A 17,600-nucleotide genomic window follows, 5' to 3' on the forward strand; every position below is an offset into this window, starting at 1 on the left:
CCCCTCTACTCCCTCCATCGCCTGCTGTGTGGAGGCTTATGATGAGCTCCACGGTTGGCTGGAACGTGGTAACACCCCACGCCCCGGCCACTTTGCTCACCCCAGTCTCTCTCCCCTGCAGCCAAAGCCAGGGGTTGGGTTCCCTCGGGTTCGTCCGAGCGTGCCACATGCCCTTCGGTACGTGCACGCCACCTGCCTCCTCTGGCTGAAGGCTGGAACTCTAACCAGATGTGGGTGGTGGTTTTGCTGGGGGGGATCCCTGTTGGCTTCTGAAACAGCAGGTGGGGGGAGCGGAGAAACAGCAGGCCCTGGGAGAAGAGGGACCCCGGCAGGAAAGGAGGCCGACAGGCCAGCTTCTGGGACGAAGACGAGGAAACCGGTGCCCAGAGGAGAGCCTGGCAGGGAGGGGGGCACAGGCCGGCCTCCCTGGGAGCCCTCGGGGGCGTGGGGGGCGAGGGGAGAAGGCCAGCGCTGCAAACCGGAGTCTGCGGTGAGGAACACGCCGGCACGCGTGGCCCCGGCCGGGGGACGGAGAAATCCCTCTGCAGCCTTCAGCCGCTCATCCGATCCCCGAGCAATTATCTCTGAAGCATCTACAATCGGCCTCGATCAGTCCTTTCATGACCATGAACGGATTTCCGTGAGCCAGGGAGACGTCCACGTTCCTCTCTCCCTCCCAGCCCAAGGGGGGGTCACAGGCCGGCCGCTGCCACCTCCCCCAGGAGCCCACCCGGGATGCTACCGCAGTCCCGCCCGAGCTGCAAGACGGATGCCACTGGGGGTTTGCCAGGCTGCCCTCGCTTTTTGGCTCTCGTGCTGGGGACCCAGACCACGGTCACCCAAGGTTCAATTAACCTCTAACGCCGTCTTGTGTGCAGCAGGAACAGGGGAGCAGAGGCAAGGACTCGCAGCCCCCCAAACTCCTGGTCTCGGGGTACAGGAGAGTCTGGAAACTGTTCTTGATGCCAGATGGTGAGTCTGAAGCCACCGGTAAACTGTGTTAGGAAACAAAGTCAAGGGCAGCCTCTCTCTCTCTCTGTGTGTCTCTCATGAATAAATAAATCTTTTAAAAATGTTTTATTGTATTAATTTGTATTCATGCCTGTTACTGACTAAATCATCATCTTCTTGAAAACCTAAATTATGTCGTATTCATCTTGGACTCCTCAGATCCAGCCAAGAATCCGGCAGAGTCATAGTTGATAAGAAAGATGGGCTTAAACAACATGTCGTTAGAAAACTGAAGTTTATTTTTTATTTTTTTTTAAGATTTTATTTATTTATTTGAGAGAGAGAGACGGAGAGCCAGCATGAGCAGGGGGAAAGGAGCAGAGGGAGAGGGAGGGAAATCCTAAGCAGACTCCCCACTGAGCAGGGAGCCCAACAAGGGGCTCGATCCCAGGACCCTGAAATCATGACCTGAGCCAAAGGCAGATGCTTAACCAACTGACCCACCCAGGTGCCCCCAAACCAAAGTTTAAATCTCAGTTTTGCCAAGCTTTCCTCTGAGTTTCTCGATCTGTCAAATGAAGGTGGAAATTGCCACCCTCCAGTGTTCCCTGGGTATGAAGTGAGACCGGTGCGCGCGAGGGCTTTCGGCTGGGACGCTAATGAGCAGAACGCCTGTTCCCCGGCAGCCGGCCGCTGTCATCCGTGGTATCTTCTAGCAAACGGAAGCAGTGGGATCTGGAAGCCGGGGTCAGCGGTCTATCTTCGGTTTCTTTTCTTCCTTGTGCCGGTACTTCCACGAGTCTGATGTGCTCGTGTCGATAGTGGACGACGTGATCTCGAGGAGCCTTGCATCGCCGCAGCCCACACTTGGGTTCCCTCTCTGGCCCAGTGGCCCTGGGCTTGGACGGGGCCTCGGTCTCGGCTGAACAACTTCCTGTGATGCCTGCACGGGGAAGCAGCTTTCCGTCGTCTTTGGGGGCTGAACTGCCCCCCGGGCCTTCGTGAGTCTCGGAGCTGAGTCCGGGCAGTTCAGGAGTGGTTTCTGATGGGCCCTTTAGCGAGGAGACAGAGAAGGTGCGGCCGAGGGCCGTCCTAACCACAGCCCGGCGGGCACCGGGGGGCGCGTGATGCGTGGGTACATCGAGGCCTGGTGCCTGGTGGGCGGTGGGGGGGGCAGGTTCCTAACCGTGTGTTCATGTGGATGCTGCTCCGCCGCCCGCCTTGTCGCTGCCTACCTGCACTGGTCGGTCGCCCAACACGTCCCGTCGGGACTCCCCGTCTCTCCGTCTCACAGTCCTTTCTTACTTTACTGGAGGTGGGGAGGGGATCCTTGCTCTGCATTTAACACTCCTGGTAACCTCACTCCACCTCCCCTGCGCAGGCCGCTCCCCCATTGCTGTCTTCTCCCACAGGGATGGAGCTTTCTGGGGCCCACTCAGAGCTTCTTGCTGGTTCTGTACCCAGTTCTGCTGCATGGCTTTTTATTTATTTATTTATTTTGATTTTGTTTTTGTTTTGCTTTTTAAATTTAAAGCAACAACAAAAAAATCTTATTTTGGGGTGCCTGGGTGGCACAGGGAGTCAAGTGTCCGAGGGGGGAGCAGCAGGCAGGGGCAGAGGGAGAAGCAGACTCCTCACTGACCTGGGAGCCCGACGTGGGGCTTGATCCCAGGACCCCGAGACCGTGACCTGAGCTGAAGGCAGACGCCCAACCGACTGAGCCCCACAGGTGCTCCTGAGCATCCGACTCTTGATTTCAGTTTGTGTCATGATCTCAGGGTCATGGGATCGAGCCCCATGTTCGGTTGCACACTCAGCAGAGAGTCTGCTTGGGTTTCTTTCTCCCTCTCGCTCTCCCTCCCCCTGTGCTTGCTTGCTTGCTCATTTTTTTCTCTCTCTCAAATAAATCATCTTTTTAAAAATCTAAAATATTTTTAAAAGATTTTATTTTTAAGGAATCTCTGCATTCATCGTGGGGCTTGAACTTGTAATCCTGAGGTCAAGAGTCGCATGCTCCACCAACTGAGCCAGCCAGGAGCCCCCTGCATGGCCTCGTTAACCTGGCTCTCTTGACTTTGTTTTCTTTCTTTTTCTTTTCTTTTCTTTTTTCTTTTCTTTTCTTTTTTCTTTTCTTTCCTCTTTTCTTCTCTTTTCCTTTCCTTTCCTCTCCTCTCCTTTCCTTTCCTTGTTCTCTTTCTTTCTTTCTTTCTTTCTTTCTTTCTTTCTTTTATTTATTCATGAGAGAGAGAGAGAGGCAGAGACACAGGCAGAGGGAGAAGCAGGCTCCATGCAGGGAGCCTGATGCAGGACTTGATCCTGGGACCCCACAATCACGCCCTGGGCCAAAGGCAGGCACTAAACCACTGAGTCACCCGGGCTGCCCTTGACTTTGTTTCCTAACACAGTGACCATGAACGGATTTCCATGAGCCAGGGGGACGTCCACGTTCCTCTCTCCCTCCCAGCCCAAGGCAGAGGGAGAAGCAGGCTCCATGCAGGGAGCCTGATGTGGGACTTGATCCCGGGTCTCCAGGATCACTCCTTGAGCCAAAGGCAGGTGCTAAGCCACTGAGCCACCCAGGCATCCCATAATAAAACGTTTTTAAGTGTCATCAAAGAAGTAGAGAATATGGAGAGACAAAGAAGTGGTCTTGGCCTGCACATGCAGACATGCAATAAATAGCAAACCAGTGAAATCCTTCAGTCAATATTTATTGAGCAACTACTGTGTGCCCCACAACACTCTGGGTCCTGGGGATACAACAGTGACGAAAACACATAAAACCCTGCCTTGACATTCTAGAAGAGAGAGAGAACATTCTTATATCAATGGTATGGGTGGACTGGACTGATGGATGAAGAGGTGGACGATGTGTCTGAGAAAAACCACGAAAGTCTTCACAGAGTAGGGGAGTCCAGAGCTGATTCTTGGAAACTAGACGACAAAATGTTAGGGAAAGGAGGAGAAGCCAGGAAGACCTTCTAGGAGAAGGAGTAGCACAGGGAAAATCATGAGAGCGTATATCAGGCAGGGCTCTCTGGGGATTTTCGGGTAGTTCCCGATGGGGGATGATGGTGAGGAGGCAGGTAGGGGCCAAGGAACTTGGATTTGTTGTGCAAGTCACAGGGTATGAAAGGTTTTAGAGAAAGTTCACAACAAATACACCACAACTAAGCACATACACAATGAAGTGTTCATATCTTGGGAATATTTATTGGGGTTGGGATCATTTATTTAGTAATCTCACTCTCTGCTAGAAAAAAATTCTAGAGAGGGCACACATAAGAGGCCTAGGGGAAAGAGCTTGGGCTCAGAAGTCCGAGACGCCAGATAGAAACCCAGCTTTGGCACAGCGTGTGGCCTTGAAAAAGTCACTTTACCTCTCTGAGCATTCGATTTTTCAACAAGACTATGCACAAAGTGTGTGGAGTCTCGTGGGCTTCCCCACACGACTGTCTGTAGCCATCCAAGGTTGAAGCAATCCCCAGACCTCTGAGGCTCCATCATGGCAAAGAAGCTTAGCCTCCCAGGAGCCATCTCCTGTCCTCCTGAGCCAGGCACCATGCACTGAACTGCAGACACTGAGCCCGTCCAAGGTGGCAAGTCTTAGCTTCTTCCAAAAAATAACCTTAACAGGAGCGCCTTAACAGGATGGCTCGGTCCGTTAAGCGTCTGACTCTTAATTTCAGCTCAGGTCATGACCCCAATGTTGTGGGATCCGGCCCCATGTTGGGCTCTGCCCTCAGCACAGTCTGCTTGTCCTTCTCCCTCTGTTACCCTCACCGACTTGTGCACTCTCTCTATCTCTAAAACAAATCAACACTTAAAAAAATCTACGACCTTAACAGTGCATTCGTGCAAGGAGGGTGTGTGCCCCGTGCTCTAATATCAATTTTGAAAAGTGACCCAGAAATTTCCGTCAAAGCAGTGATTTTTAAAAAAGTTGATCATTTGCTGATGAGCCCACCAAGTTCTGATACGTGACTGCTTTAGGACAGCAATATGCCTAACATTTCCCCGAACTTATAACCCTTCTTAGAGGGCTTGAAGAAACAGCAGCCATTATTTTTAATTTTGCCAAAAAGGTTGATTCATAAAACTCATCCTCAGATAAGCCACGTGAAGATGACTGGCCTCCATTCACATGCCGCCCACCCACGCACGTTTTGAACTATTATACAACAAAGTCACTTAGCATGCTTAGATCTTTTACCAAATAGCAGGAAACTATACAAGAGTCACAACTGGCTCCCCGACAAAAGGGAAGGAAGATCTTGTTTTCCTAAAATAGGACTAAAACCCTTAATACTATCTAAAGACCCAACTGAACTTATCACGTTATAAAAATGTAGCTTTGTCATCACCCTGGGAAAAAGAAGAGGAGGCAGCTTGCAAAATCTATACGCCCTTTCTCTGCACAGTCGACGACGTGTGCGCTGGGTGTAGCCAGGCCCCTCCCACCACGCCTACCACCACAGACCTACCTCTTTGAAGCACCAGGCACATTTTGGGTGGATTAATAGACATTCTTCACATGAGGTGGCACTTCCACTAGTGCATATGTTGAGACCTTCAAAGAAAGATAAAGATGTACCAATTAGTTCCTGGCCATGAGCCTTATTGAGGAGGCCTTTGAATGGGCTGGGAGGAGGAGTCACTTCCTTTTTTAGCAGGGAGTCTGGGTACAGCTGAAGGGCACAGGCCCCCGGGCTAATGGCAGGTCAAGGCACATTGGCTGAGGCTAATCCCCGACAGTTTCTGGAGCACCCACTAAGCATGCACACTTGTGTTAGCAACCCCCATTTCTTCTCCTGGACCCACTTAGATTTCTACCCCCATAACACAGTAGGTCCTCCCTTACCGAAGGCATCATTACACTTAGTCCACCCAAAATGACCAAAAGAAATAGTACGAAGAAGAAAGAAAGAGAGAACAGACCGCTCTCCTTCAGGCATAAGAAAAGTCCTAAATCAAGTACTATCATACCAAATCCCAGTGCACCAAAAGAAGCCAGAAGAACCTTTGAAGAAGAATGTAACCAAGGAAATCAATGTTGGGTTAAGATAAAGAAAATCCAGTAATTCCGTATACCTGTTAGTAGGTCAAACAAGAAAAACCGTATCATCACCTCCCTGGGCAAATGAAGAGGCACCTGATCAAATTCAAAACCCACCCCTGGTAAAAACAACAGAAACTAAGATTAGAAGAGAATTCCTTTATCATTGTGAAGGTTGGTTATTTCGAAGCAAGGCCAATCCCTTCTCTTCCATAAATCTGAACTGTGGTGGTGAAGCTAAAGCCACTACCCCCCTCAACTCCCCACCCCACCCCACCCCACTCCCACCCCCCACAACCTTGCCAGCAGCGCAGGTGTCCTTGGTGAGACTTACGGTCCCTTTTTTCCCTTCCTCCTCAAGGATACATTTCTTTTGATCAAGAGCAATTTGGTTTTTCTCTGAAAGAAAATGGCTCTATTCAGCCCCCATATCACTAGTGGACCCACTTATCTCTTCCAGTCATTGCCTTGAGTGTCAAGAGGAGAGAGACCCACTGAATTGATGGAAAAAAGAAACGCAGGGCCATCAGCCCTACAAAGAAGGGCTCGAAGCGTAAGGGGGGAAATGAGCCAAAAAGATTAAAAGGAAGAGTGGAGGAGACAACGGAGTGAACTCCACAAAACATCATTCAAAACGATTATTGTTAAGACATCTCAAAACTGCAGCATTTCCTAAATTTGCTAATTTTAACTCCCTGCTTCTCCCTTGTCACTAGCAGTAAAAACAGAAATCGAGTGACATGGGGAGCCATCCTGTGCCATCCTGAGGAACCCCAGAGGGAACAAATACCACTTGGAATAAGAATGGCCTGCGGGATAGGAGGGAGGAGAGACTGGCAGGACCAGAGATGCCATGCTGGGAAGGGAGGTGGGCTGGCTTGGGAGGCCCGGAGGGGGTACAGTCAGGCTTTCCCCCAGGCAGAGACCCCAACCTTGAATTCTGGGCCCCCAGGGCCCCATCGGCCACCTTGTTAGAACCCTAACGCACCACAGAGCTGCGGGACCCCAATCTCACCGCCAGGCCTGTGCCAGGACCTCCTGGATGCAAGTCCTGGACCCGGGACACACTTCTCTGGAGAAACAAGCTGGGACCAACCACCATGCACAACCAGGACTTAGGGCCTACCTGGCTCCTGCTCACAGTGACAAGCTCCTTCCTCATTTTAAAGTGAATCCACTCGCTTGATGACTTTTAAATAGGCACTTAAGCGTTAAAAATAATAATAATAATGGGGGCAGCCCGGGTGGCTCAGCAGTTTAGCACCTTTGGCTCAGGGCGTGATCCCAGGGTCCCGGGATGGAGTCCCGCGTTGGGCTCCCTGCATGGAGCCTGCTTCTCCCTCTGCCTGTGTCTCTGCCTCTCTCTCTCTCTCTCTCTGTGTGTGCCTCTCATGAATAAAAAAATAAAATCTTAAAAAAAAAAAATGTGTGCCGAAAGAGTTTCAAAATGCCAGTTCTACTCTGTGCCCAAAGCTCCTTATGTGTCGGAAACCCAAAGGTGGGGTGAAGAGGATCACACGGGAAACAAAAGCGACTTTCCCCTGCGCTCTTCACCAAATACAAACTCAGGCCCTTGTGGCATAACACCTCCTTTGATGAATAAAACCCTTTCCACAAAATACTGGAACTGCAGATCCTCAGAGCTAGAAATGTCTTCAAGTGAGCTAATCAAGCCAGCTCATTTTAGAGATGAAAACATGAGAAAACGAGAGTAAGTGCCTTGAAACAAGCCCCATCTACAAGAACGAGGTCAGAACGGGGGCGCTTGTGTAGCAAGTGACCATATGGGGGATGCCTGGCAATTGCTAAGCCATCCCAGACTCGGGGTGGGGTGGGGGGGGTGACCAGTGAGCTCCGGGGTCCTCTTGATAACAGGCCCTCAATCAGAGAGGAATTTGAGGTCAGATGTTTCATTGATGTCTCTGTTTCGACCGACATAAATTCACAAAGACCACTTTCTAATTGCCACGGCCTCATCCGTGAGCTCTAGGAATTTGGGTCACGGCTCTTGAGCTCAGGGCAGTAAGGGGTCACCAGCTCTGGCCCGGACAGACTGGGCTCTGGCCTCCTGCTCCACCAGCCTCAAAAGATCTTGGATGTGATACCAAAGAGGCTCCAAGGAAGTGGCAGACATCTGGGATGAAAACATACTGAACAACTGTAAAATATTTACTGTCCTGCTTTACTAATTGCTTCTATTACTAGCACATACTCACATGCAATAGTAGTTTTATTGCACTCAAAATGATTCCTCTAAGATTAGGCTGCTACTGGGACGGATTCACATTCAAGAAAACCTGCACTAAGCATGTACTAAATGCCAAGCTCTGGACTAGGGGACGCTAGGAATACAGAGATGGAGGAGCCAGGCCTTGCTCCCGGGGAGCTCAGGGTGCCAGGCAGCAGGTAGCAGACAAGTACTCCCAGACCCAGAAGCACAGGTTGGGTGCTAATACATGTCATAGCGCTAGAGTTCCTCCCTTTGGCATCTCTCCTTTCCCCACCTATTAATATTGCAGAGTCTGGATTTGGCTGGATGAGTCACTCTGCACTAACAGCATTTTGAAAGGACGGAAGCAATGAATAAAAAGCTAAACAGCTAGAGTTCACAAATGTCAGCATGTTGTGTCTAGGTCACGGAAAGAGGCACTAGTGGCCCAGGCGATGGCCACATCTTTTCTTGGTTTGCGCTGTGACTATTTCCAGCTCAACTGCAACTGCCTGCAGGCCCTTAATATCTCTGAAGCCAGGGTTTACTGCAAACCATAATCTAAAAATATGCTCTCCTTCCGAGACTCATTGACTCACCCCTCTCTTTCATCAATCATATCCAGGCAGCCACCATGTCCGGCCGATCATTCCTTCAAGATGTATGAAATGTTTCTCCTAATCCAACCCTTCCTGCCTGCCCCCTCCTGCCCCACGATGCCCAAGCCAGGCCTCTGCACTTAGTCTAGATTTTTGCAGTGGCCTCCTGCCAGCCTCCCTCCATGCAGCTTCTCCCTATCTCTTTCCACCCCAAATGGCCAAAGTCAGACGACATCTTCTAAAGCACATATCCAGCAAGTAGAATTTCCTGATCCCAAACATTCCATGGGATAACAGAAACGAGTACCAAGCTGGAGTGACCCAGTACCGGCAGAGGGGGAGAGGGGACAGGACACCACTCAGCTGGGATAGTGGGAAAAGCATCATGAGTATTTAGGGTGTGTGTTCACCTAGAAAACACACAAACGAGAACAGATCACGATATTCAGAACAGTTCCTGTGTGGCACCTTCATGATCCAAGCGGGAAGTGGGCTACTCATGATCCTAAATTACATTTTAGTCACCGATGCCAGGACAACAGAAAATAAAAACATTTCATTATTGTTTGTTTGGTTTTTTTCAAGAGGCAAAGCCGCTGGAGTGCCTCTCCGCACACCCCGAGCCACGCCCCCCAAAACTTCTCACACAACGGACAAAATGTTTCTGGGTCCGAATCTAGCAACTAGATCGTCATTGATCCAAAGATGTCACCACAAGCTGTAAATATGCCCTGGGAAGGCTCTATCTCAGTCTGAGTTCCCATCTAAGACTGCCTTTCTGAACATCACACATCTGCAAAACATCCAGCTTGACAGACAGGACTTGTGCTTTGAAACACCAATTCATATAATTGCATAAGATGTGCAGCTTTGAAAAAGAATGTGCGTGCTCCCTGATGTGAGCCTTACCTTGATATATCACGAAGTTAAAAATAAAAGGCAAGATGTACAACAGTGGGTCTAGTACTATCTTTCAATAAAGACAGGGCAGGAATATTTATAACATACGTATAGAAAACACTCTAGATACATAAAGAAACCTAACAGGGATAATCTCTGCCGGAAAGGGGTCAAGGCAATATGCTAGACTGATGGGCAAGAAGAATGGAAAACAGATTTCTCACTGTACAATTGTTATACCATAAAAAAAATCATGTGACTATATTACCTGTTCAAAAAATAATTTATTTTATTGTTTTTTAAAGATTTTATTTATTTATTCATGAGAGACACAGAGAGAGAGAGAGAGGCAGAGACACAGGCAGAGGGAGAAGCAGGCCCCATGCAGGGAGCCCGATGCGGGACTCGGTCCTGGGTCTCCAGGATCAGGCCCTGGGCTGAAGGGAGATGCTCAAGCACTGAGCCACCCGGGCTGCCCTCAAAAAAATAATTTTTTAAAAGGCAACCGATTACCTCTATGGCCTCCTCCAAAAACCCAAAATTCCATCAGACAAATCCCATCAAAGGGACAATCTACAAAATATGTCCACAAAACCATCAAGGTCATCAAAAACAAGGAAACACTGAAAAATCGTCACAGCCAAGAGGACCCTAAGGAGATGTGGCAACTCAATTTATGGGACATCCTGAATGGATTCTAGAACAGAAAAGCGACATTGGGTAAAAACTAAAGAAACCTGACTAAGGTATGAACTTCAGGGGCACCTGGCTGGCTCAGTCAGTAGAATATGGGACTCAGGGTCATGAGTTCAAGGCTCCTGTTGGGCTTTTAAAAAGGCCCTACTACTTAAAAAAATTTTTTTTAATAAAGTATGAAAATAAATAAATGAAGTATGAACTTTAGTAATAACATATTAGTGTCGTTCATTAATTGTAAAAAATGTACCATAGTGAGGTAAAATGTTAATAATAGGCACAACTGAGTGTGGGTATATAGGAACTCTCTCTACTATCCTCTCAATTTTTCTGTAAATCTAAAACTACATTTTTAGAAAGTTTTTTTTTTTTTTAAGGATCTTATTTATTTATTCATGAGAGACACAGGCAGAGGGAGAAGCAGAACCCAACATGGGACTCGATCCCGATCCCGGGTCTCCAGGATCATACCCTGGAGCTGAAGGCGGCGCTAAACCGCTGAGCCACCCGGGCTGCCCCACTGGAGGGTTTTAAGCAGATCGCATGATCTGATTTGAGTTTTAACAGAATCACTCTGAGTGGGAGCGTGAAACAGGTAAAGGGGACGAGTGCAGGAGCAGGCCCCAGCTCTACAAGGGGCAAGCAACCATCTCCTATGAACTGCGGTGGCAGCGGTGGTGTTGGGTGGTGTTGGCGTTGGTGGGGGAGTTGGTGGGGGCGGGCAGGGGAGGGACCCTGGTAGGGAGTGCCGACCACACTACCTCCCCCTCCAAGCATCCCCAGTAGGGGATGTGTCGAGGCCTGCCTAGGAGCAAACTTTTCACCAGGTGGCCCAGGAATCAAACCCCGCATTCAACAGAAGCAAGAAGCAGCCTCAGAAACAAACGGATGCCTATAAAGAAAGTGTTCCTTTATATTTACGAAGCCCATTAATCCCATTCCAACTGGAAAGAAAGCAAACAAACTATAGCTCTGGGCTTTCCGAAGCCTGCCCCGGAGCCAACAGAAAATACCTGTGAAAAGAGACACACACACCCCCCTTAACCCAGCTGCACGCCGCCACATGAAAAGGACACTATTATTTAAGCAGTGCAAAACTGCTCCACATCACTGATATCGTTAGAACTTTTCAGAATACTTCCAGGAGCCGGCTGGGGAAGAGAAACTAGTCACCAGGGCAGGCAGGCACAAAAAGCCTCTCGCCAACTACTTAGATATTTTAATTCTCCGTTGCCTCAGAGGCTAAATAGGCATGGAGAACAAGCAGGAGGAGAATACTAATTAGAGCTAATTAGACCCTGCCCTCTTCTGCCTCAATCCCCCTTATAAAAAGCCCCCCTAATTCCAGGATGGTGGAGCTAAAATGTAAATACCTAGGGTAAAGAGCAGTCTCCAAACCAAGCCCACTGTTGGCATCCCGCGGCCCTGTTATTACTAAACCTAGGCCTGGGTACCTGAAAAGAGCTGCAAAGCCGAGGCCAAATTCCAGCAGGCCCCCTCCCAGGCCATAGGACCTGTGACGTAGGGGATGGGACAGTGCCGCCCACAGGAGCCCGCTGAACAGGACAAAGGGCTCCTTTGGCATTTAGAGCATTCTAATTTACCGGGCATTTCCTGAAAGAACATTTGTTGTTTTTTTAATAAACTATGATAGCAAACATGACTCCAGCCCTGCAGCAGGATCAATATCACGCTCCGCCCCTTCCTTCATGAGGAGCAAAGGCCTCACCCCAGAGAAACCCTTCCCTGGTTCGGTGGGAAGACCATGTCCTAAAGTCCTGTCTGCAGGCTCTTGGCCGCGGTATAAGGAGAGCAGAAGATAACAGTGGGACAGGGCGGGCTGTCAGCCAGCCAGGGGCTTGTTTGCAATGAGCCCTCTCAAATTAAAAGTCTGTTTCCTGTTGGATTAAGCCTAGGGAGGGAAGTCTAGTGAAAGCAACAGATGGGCAACTTGGCCACTGGCCTTGGGACACCCAGGCAGGCACGGCCCTGCAGGTCACCTCTTTCTTTCATTGGGCAACGAAGGCTTTTCTTTCCAATCACGTTCCTAGGAGCAGGACAGGAAACAAGCTCTGGGAAAAAGTACCTGCCATACTTCAAGAGAAAGAGAAGGAAAGGGAAGCGAGGAGAAAGAAACACTATTTCAAACTGTTTGAAGCTGGCTCCCCAACATTGGGGCACTAGGAGAAATCACGCAGATCTGAGGCAGCCCCTGCTAACCGTGAGAAGCTCCAGGGCTAAGAGGGCGATGACAGGTCTGGAAGCCAGCGACGGCCTTGCTCCACCAGGCTCTGCTGGCCCGCGGGCTGGCTGCGCTCTAAGAGGGCAACGGCGAAGAAGAGGAAACCTCGCAGGGCTTAGAAATAAACCACCGCGGCTCGACGCTTCTCTTTCTAGCTAAGCCACATCGTGTGGGACAAAGGGCCCAGGCCTGAAAAGCCCCATGATCCGCGGACGAGGAGAGTGGGCAAGTCACTCCGGCGTCTGTGGCCCATCTGAAAGGTGGAGATCGCTGTGAAGATGCGTGCGAGCCGTGAAAAACAGAAACTGCTTCGCAAATGTAAAGCAATGTATTAAAAGAATTCCTCCCAAGTGGAAAAACACTGTAGTTTTTATCAGGATCAGAGAATGCCAAGCTGTAAGGGGAACTTAGAAATCCTTCCCTTTAGCAGTTCCCAAACCCTGGGATCTCACAGAACATTAAGAATAGAACAAGACCAACAAACAGAAAAAGAGGAGGGGGAAATGGACACAGGACTGTCAGATTTTTAAAATTTTGCCCCCCCAAAAAAGAAAAACTATCCTCTCTCACCACTCTAAGTTATTAAAAAGTTTTCCCACCAAAAATAAAGACATCATTTCAAATTAAAGGACAGTCCTTGTGAGGCAGGGGACCACTGGCAAAGATAAACTCCTATGTGTGACTACAAGTTTCATCTTCCCTGTTGCATTCCCTGTCCCCCCCCCCACCCAGGACGCAGGAAAACATCACCGAGGGCGCTGCTGGTTGCCAGATGGGTGTTTGGAAACCACTGATCTACTCCAAGCTCTAGAGTGATTATTTTTCCGTTAAAGAAGTCTTGCTGTAGTATTGAGTCTGAATTCGGGCCTAAAGGAGGTTTTGTTTGCCCAGAACCCTCCTCTCCGAGGTGAACCTTCAGTGCCTTCGTGTAAATGGGGCACCACAGGGGTACAGTCCCGCATCCGGCCGCCTGGCCTGCAAGAGCAATGCAGGGCATCTCCGGCTAGCAAGCCGGCGGGGCAATGTTGCACCGATGGAGCACCAATGTTGCACGAATGTTGCACCAGTGTTGCACCAATGTTGCACCCATGGAGCACCAATGTTGCACCGATGGAGCATCCATGTTGCGCCCATGGAGCACCAGTGTTGCAACAATGTTGCACCGATGGAGCACCAATGTTGCACCGATGGAGCACCAATGTTGCACCGCAGCGCACAAGGACTTCCTCGGGGAAGAGGGGAAAGATCGGAGCTTCCTGCTTTTTTTTGGAGGGCCTGGGGCGGCTTCTCCGCCTGGCAGCCCGGCGCCACCGGAGCATCCTTCCCCTGGGGCCTCCGGGCTGCCCCAAGCAGCCGGGTCTCGCCTCCGAAAACTTAAAGCGGTCACTGGGGGCTCCCGGCACAGCCCCCGGCAGCGGCGCAGCAGAGCCGCGGCACATCCCCGCCCCCGCCCCCGCCCCCGCCCGCAGTCCTCCGGAGTCCGGAGAAGTCCGGGGCGAGCTCCGCAAACCTCGGGATGAAGCCCGGCGGGAGGGATCCGATGGGGGGGCCCGGGGGGCTGCTGCGGTTGGGGCGCCGGCCGCCCTCGGGGTGTGCGGTGGAAGTTCCGGGGGGGGCGGGATCCCAACTTTTAAGGGAGGCGGCCGGAGCCCGGGGCCCCGCAGCGCCGAGGGACCAGCCCCCGCCCGCGCCCCCGCCCCCGCCGGCCACAAGGGGCGCTTTGTGCCCCGGCTGCGCGCCCTCCCCGGCGCCGGGTGCCTGCGCAGGAGGACCCGCGAGCCCCCCGGCCCCCACCCCCGGGCGCCCCCCGGCCCGTGCGCGCCGCGGGCTCACCTGGGGCGCCGGGCAGCAGCGCGCAGAGCCCGAGCAGGCAGGCGCACAGGGGCGCGGGGGCCGGCGGCATGGCGGGGCCCGGGCTCAGCGGCGGCGCGGGCGGGCTCGGCGGGGGCCCGGGGGCCGCATGCCCCGCTCTCAGCGCCCGCCGGCGGCCGGGCCCGGGCTGCCCCGGGGGGTCGCGGCTGCGCGGGGCGGGCTCGGCGCTCGGGCTCCGGGACGCGCCGCCGCGCTCTGCCCGCCGCCGCCTGCGCCCCTCCCCTCCCCTCCCCTTCCTCCCCTTCCTCCCCGCCGCGCGCCCGGCTCGGCCCCCGCTCCCCGCTCCCCGCCCCCCGCCCCGCCCCGCGCGGCGGCCACTGGGTCAGGGCGGGGCGGGCCGGGCCGGGACAGCTCCGCCCCCCGCGCGGGGACCCGCCCGGGACGCGGAGCCCGGGGCGCCCAGGTGAGGTCGCCCTGCCGCGCGCGCTTGCGGGGCGCTCCCCACACGACCCTGGGGCGCCCACCCACGACCCTGGGCGCCCCCCTCACGACCCTGGGGCGCCCCCCCACGACCCTGGGGTGTCCCCCATCCACGACCCTGGGGCGCCCCCAGCCACGACCCTGGGGCTCCCCCCTCACAACCCTGGGGTGCCCCCCCACGACCCTGGGGTGTCCCCCATCCACGACCCTGGGGCGCTCCCAGCCACGACCCTGGGGCTCCCCCCTCACAACCCTGGAGTGCCCCCCCACGACCCTGGGGCGCCCCCCCACGACCTTGGGGCGCCCCCCCATCCACGACCCTGGGGCTCCCCCCTCACGACCCTGGGGCGCCCACCCACGACCCTGGGGCGCCCCCAGCCACGACCCTGGGGCTCCCCCCTCACAACCCTGGAGTGCCCCCCCACGACCCTGGGGCTCCCCCCTCACGACCCTGGGGCGCCCCCCCACGACCCTGGGGCGCCCCCCCATCCACGACCCTGGGGCTCCCCCCTCACGACCCTGGGGCTCCCCCCTCACAACCCTGGGGCGCCCCCCCCCACGCCCCTGGGTTGCTGGACCTCGGGACCTCCTGACGCCCGCAGGACCTCGCCGTCCGGGCCCCCCAAAGTCGCAGCGCGGCGGGAGCGCTCGCTGGAGCCGCGACCCGGGCGCCTGCAGGAGCCAGGCGAGCAGATGCGCTGGGTCGGGGAGGGGGGGAGGCGTGCGGGGCGAGGGGCGCCCCTTAAGGCCCCCTTTACCGGTTAACGCCTTGCCCTCTCCCAGGATTCGAGGCTGGACCAGCTGCCATCTCCTCCCCTTTCCCTTACCCCGACCCAGGGGCGGTTTCCGTGCAGCTAAACTGTTAAAACTGATGCTCCGCTGTCACCTTGTCCTTTACGCAGGAGCTGGTGCTGAAACTGCCGCTGGGAGGTGAGTGAGGGTGAGGAGCTTGCCCCCCTCCAGCCCCCCCGACAGCCTGCGAAGGAACAGGTGGGCTGGACTGGGACAGAATGAGTGCATTACGACTGGAAGGGTTTAGGGGCACCTGGGGGGCTCAGCGGTGGAGCGTCTGCCTTCGGCTCAGGTCCTGACGCCCCCCGACCCTGGGATCCTGGGATCGAGTCCCGCATGGGGCTCCCTGCATGGAGCCTGCTTCTCCCTCTGCCTGTGTCTCTACCCCCCTCTCTCTCTCTCTCTGCGTCTCTCATGAATAAATAAATAAAATCTTTAATTAAAGGACTGGAATGGTTTACAGGCAGGAGGAGGAGAAGAGGTGGCCTTCCTGCCCGGGGCAGTAGTGACAGGGATGCCCACCACGGCCGGGAACCGGCTAGCCAGGCACACCACTGAATTGCCATGTTAACTCACATAATCCTCCCCACACCTTCACTGTTATGCAGACGAGAAAAGTGAGGCGCAGAGGTGAGAAATTGCTGGAAGAAATGACAGAGCTGGGCTGCCTGTCCAAAGGTTCAGAATGCCTTTATTAAAAATAGAAGCAGGGGGCTCCTGGGGGGCTCAGTCAGTTAAGTGTCTGCCTTTGGCTCAGGTCATGATCCCAGAGTCCTGGGATCCAACGCCGTGTGGGCTCCCCACTCGACCATAAGTCTGCTTCTCCCTCTCTTCTGTCCCTCCCCCTGCTCGTGCTCTCTCTTGCTGTCAAGTCTCTCTCGAATAAATAAAAGTACAATTAAAAAAAAATAAAAATAAAAACAGAAAGCAGTTAAAGAGTAAAGAGGAAAGTGATAGTTCTGAAGGGCCAGGTGGAGATAGTTCTGATTGCCCAGATTAAGGAGTTTGGAATTTAATCTTCGTTTGTACCCCCCCTCCCCTCCCAACTCTGCCAAGGTGGTGCCCTGATGCCTGAGGAAGTAAACTTATTCTCGTAGTATACGGTGCCTGGGGGCAGAGCTCCAAATTCCACTGAGGGCCAGCATTTCGTCCATAAACCGCAGGCAAACATTGCACTAAAATCCCATCCTTGTGTTTGTTCTGGGATAACAGTCAGTCATGCTTATCCCCAAATACTTGCCAGAGAATTGGTGCTGCAGAGGCTTCCCTGGGTCTATCTTAAGTCTCTCTGTCCCTCAGGAGAGTGGCCTTGGGAGCAACTCCTATCCAGCCTTGGGAGGCAATGATCATAAATAATGGGAAGCCAGAGAGGTTGAACTGGGATGTGCCGAGTGGTGATTTTAGAAGATTTGTCTGGCTGAGATGGAAGGATAGATTAGATAGAAGGACTTAACTAAGTCTCAACAACTGAGTAAATGGCATCGATAAGCATGCTAATTTGCATTTATCTGGCATCCTCCAAGTTTAGGCCTTTTGATGTCCGGTCTTCTGTGCATCACCTTCCCCACCCCCAATACGGTGATGCACAGGTCGGACCCTTATTCGCTTAAGTGCAATCAACAAGATACAAACAGGTAAGTGTTGTATGATCCTGCCGATATGATATACCTAAAACAGGCAGATTCATAGGGTCAGAAAGTGCAATAGAGGTTACCAGGGGCTGGAAAGACAGGGAAACCGGGAGTTACAGGCCCCTATTTACTTAGACTGCACTTGGAAAGCGCTGCAGTCAAATCCGTTCCCATCCTGTCCCACCTGGTGGTTCCCAACCTGCCCAGACCTGCCGTTAGCCACTGAATCCCA

At 53.0% G+C, this 17,600-nt stretch overlaps 1 protein-coding gene across 1 annotated transcript in view; it reads right to left on the minus strand.

Annotated features, from left to right (window-relative positions):
- The window catches only part of ITGB5 (integrin subunit beta 5), a 115,679-nt gene extending 101,123 nt beyond the window's left edge, over positions 1–14,556 (minus strand). The window contains exons 1-2 of the mRNA XM_038583063.1: positions 14,487–14,556; positions 5,436–5,521 (exon numbers count right to left, since the gene is read on the minus strand). Coding sequence (XP_038438991.1) covers positions 5,436–5,521; positions 14,487–14,556 — 156 coding nt within the window. The remainder of the gene's footprint in view (positions 1–5,435; positions 5,522–14,486) is intronic.
- Between the last annotated feature and the right edge of the window lie 3,044 nt (positions 14,557–17,600).

Source organism: Canis lupus, chromosome 33 (genome assembly GCF_011100685.1).
Source record: "Canis lupus familiaris isolate Mischka breed German Shepherd chromosome 33, alternate assembly UU_Cfam_GSD_1.0, whole genome shotgun sequence".
NCBI classification, from domain to species: Eukaryota; Metazoa; Chordata; class Mammalia; order Carnivora; family Canidae; genus Canis; species Canis lupus.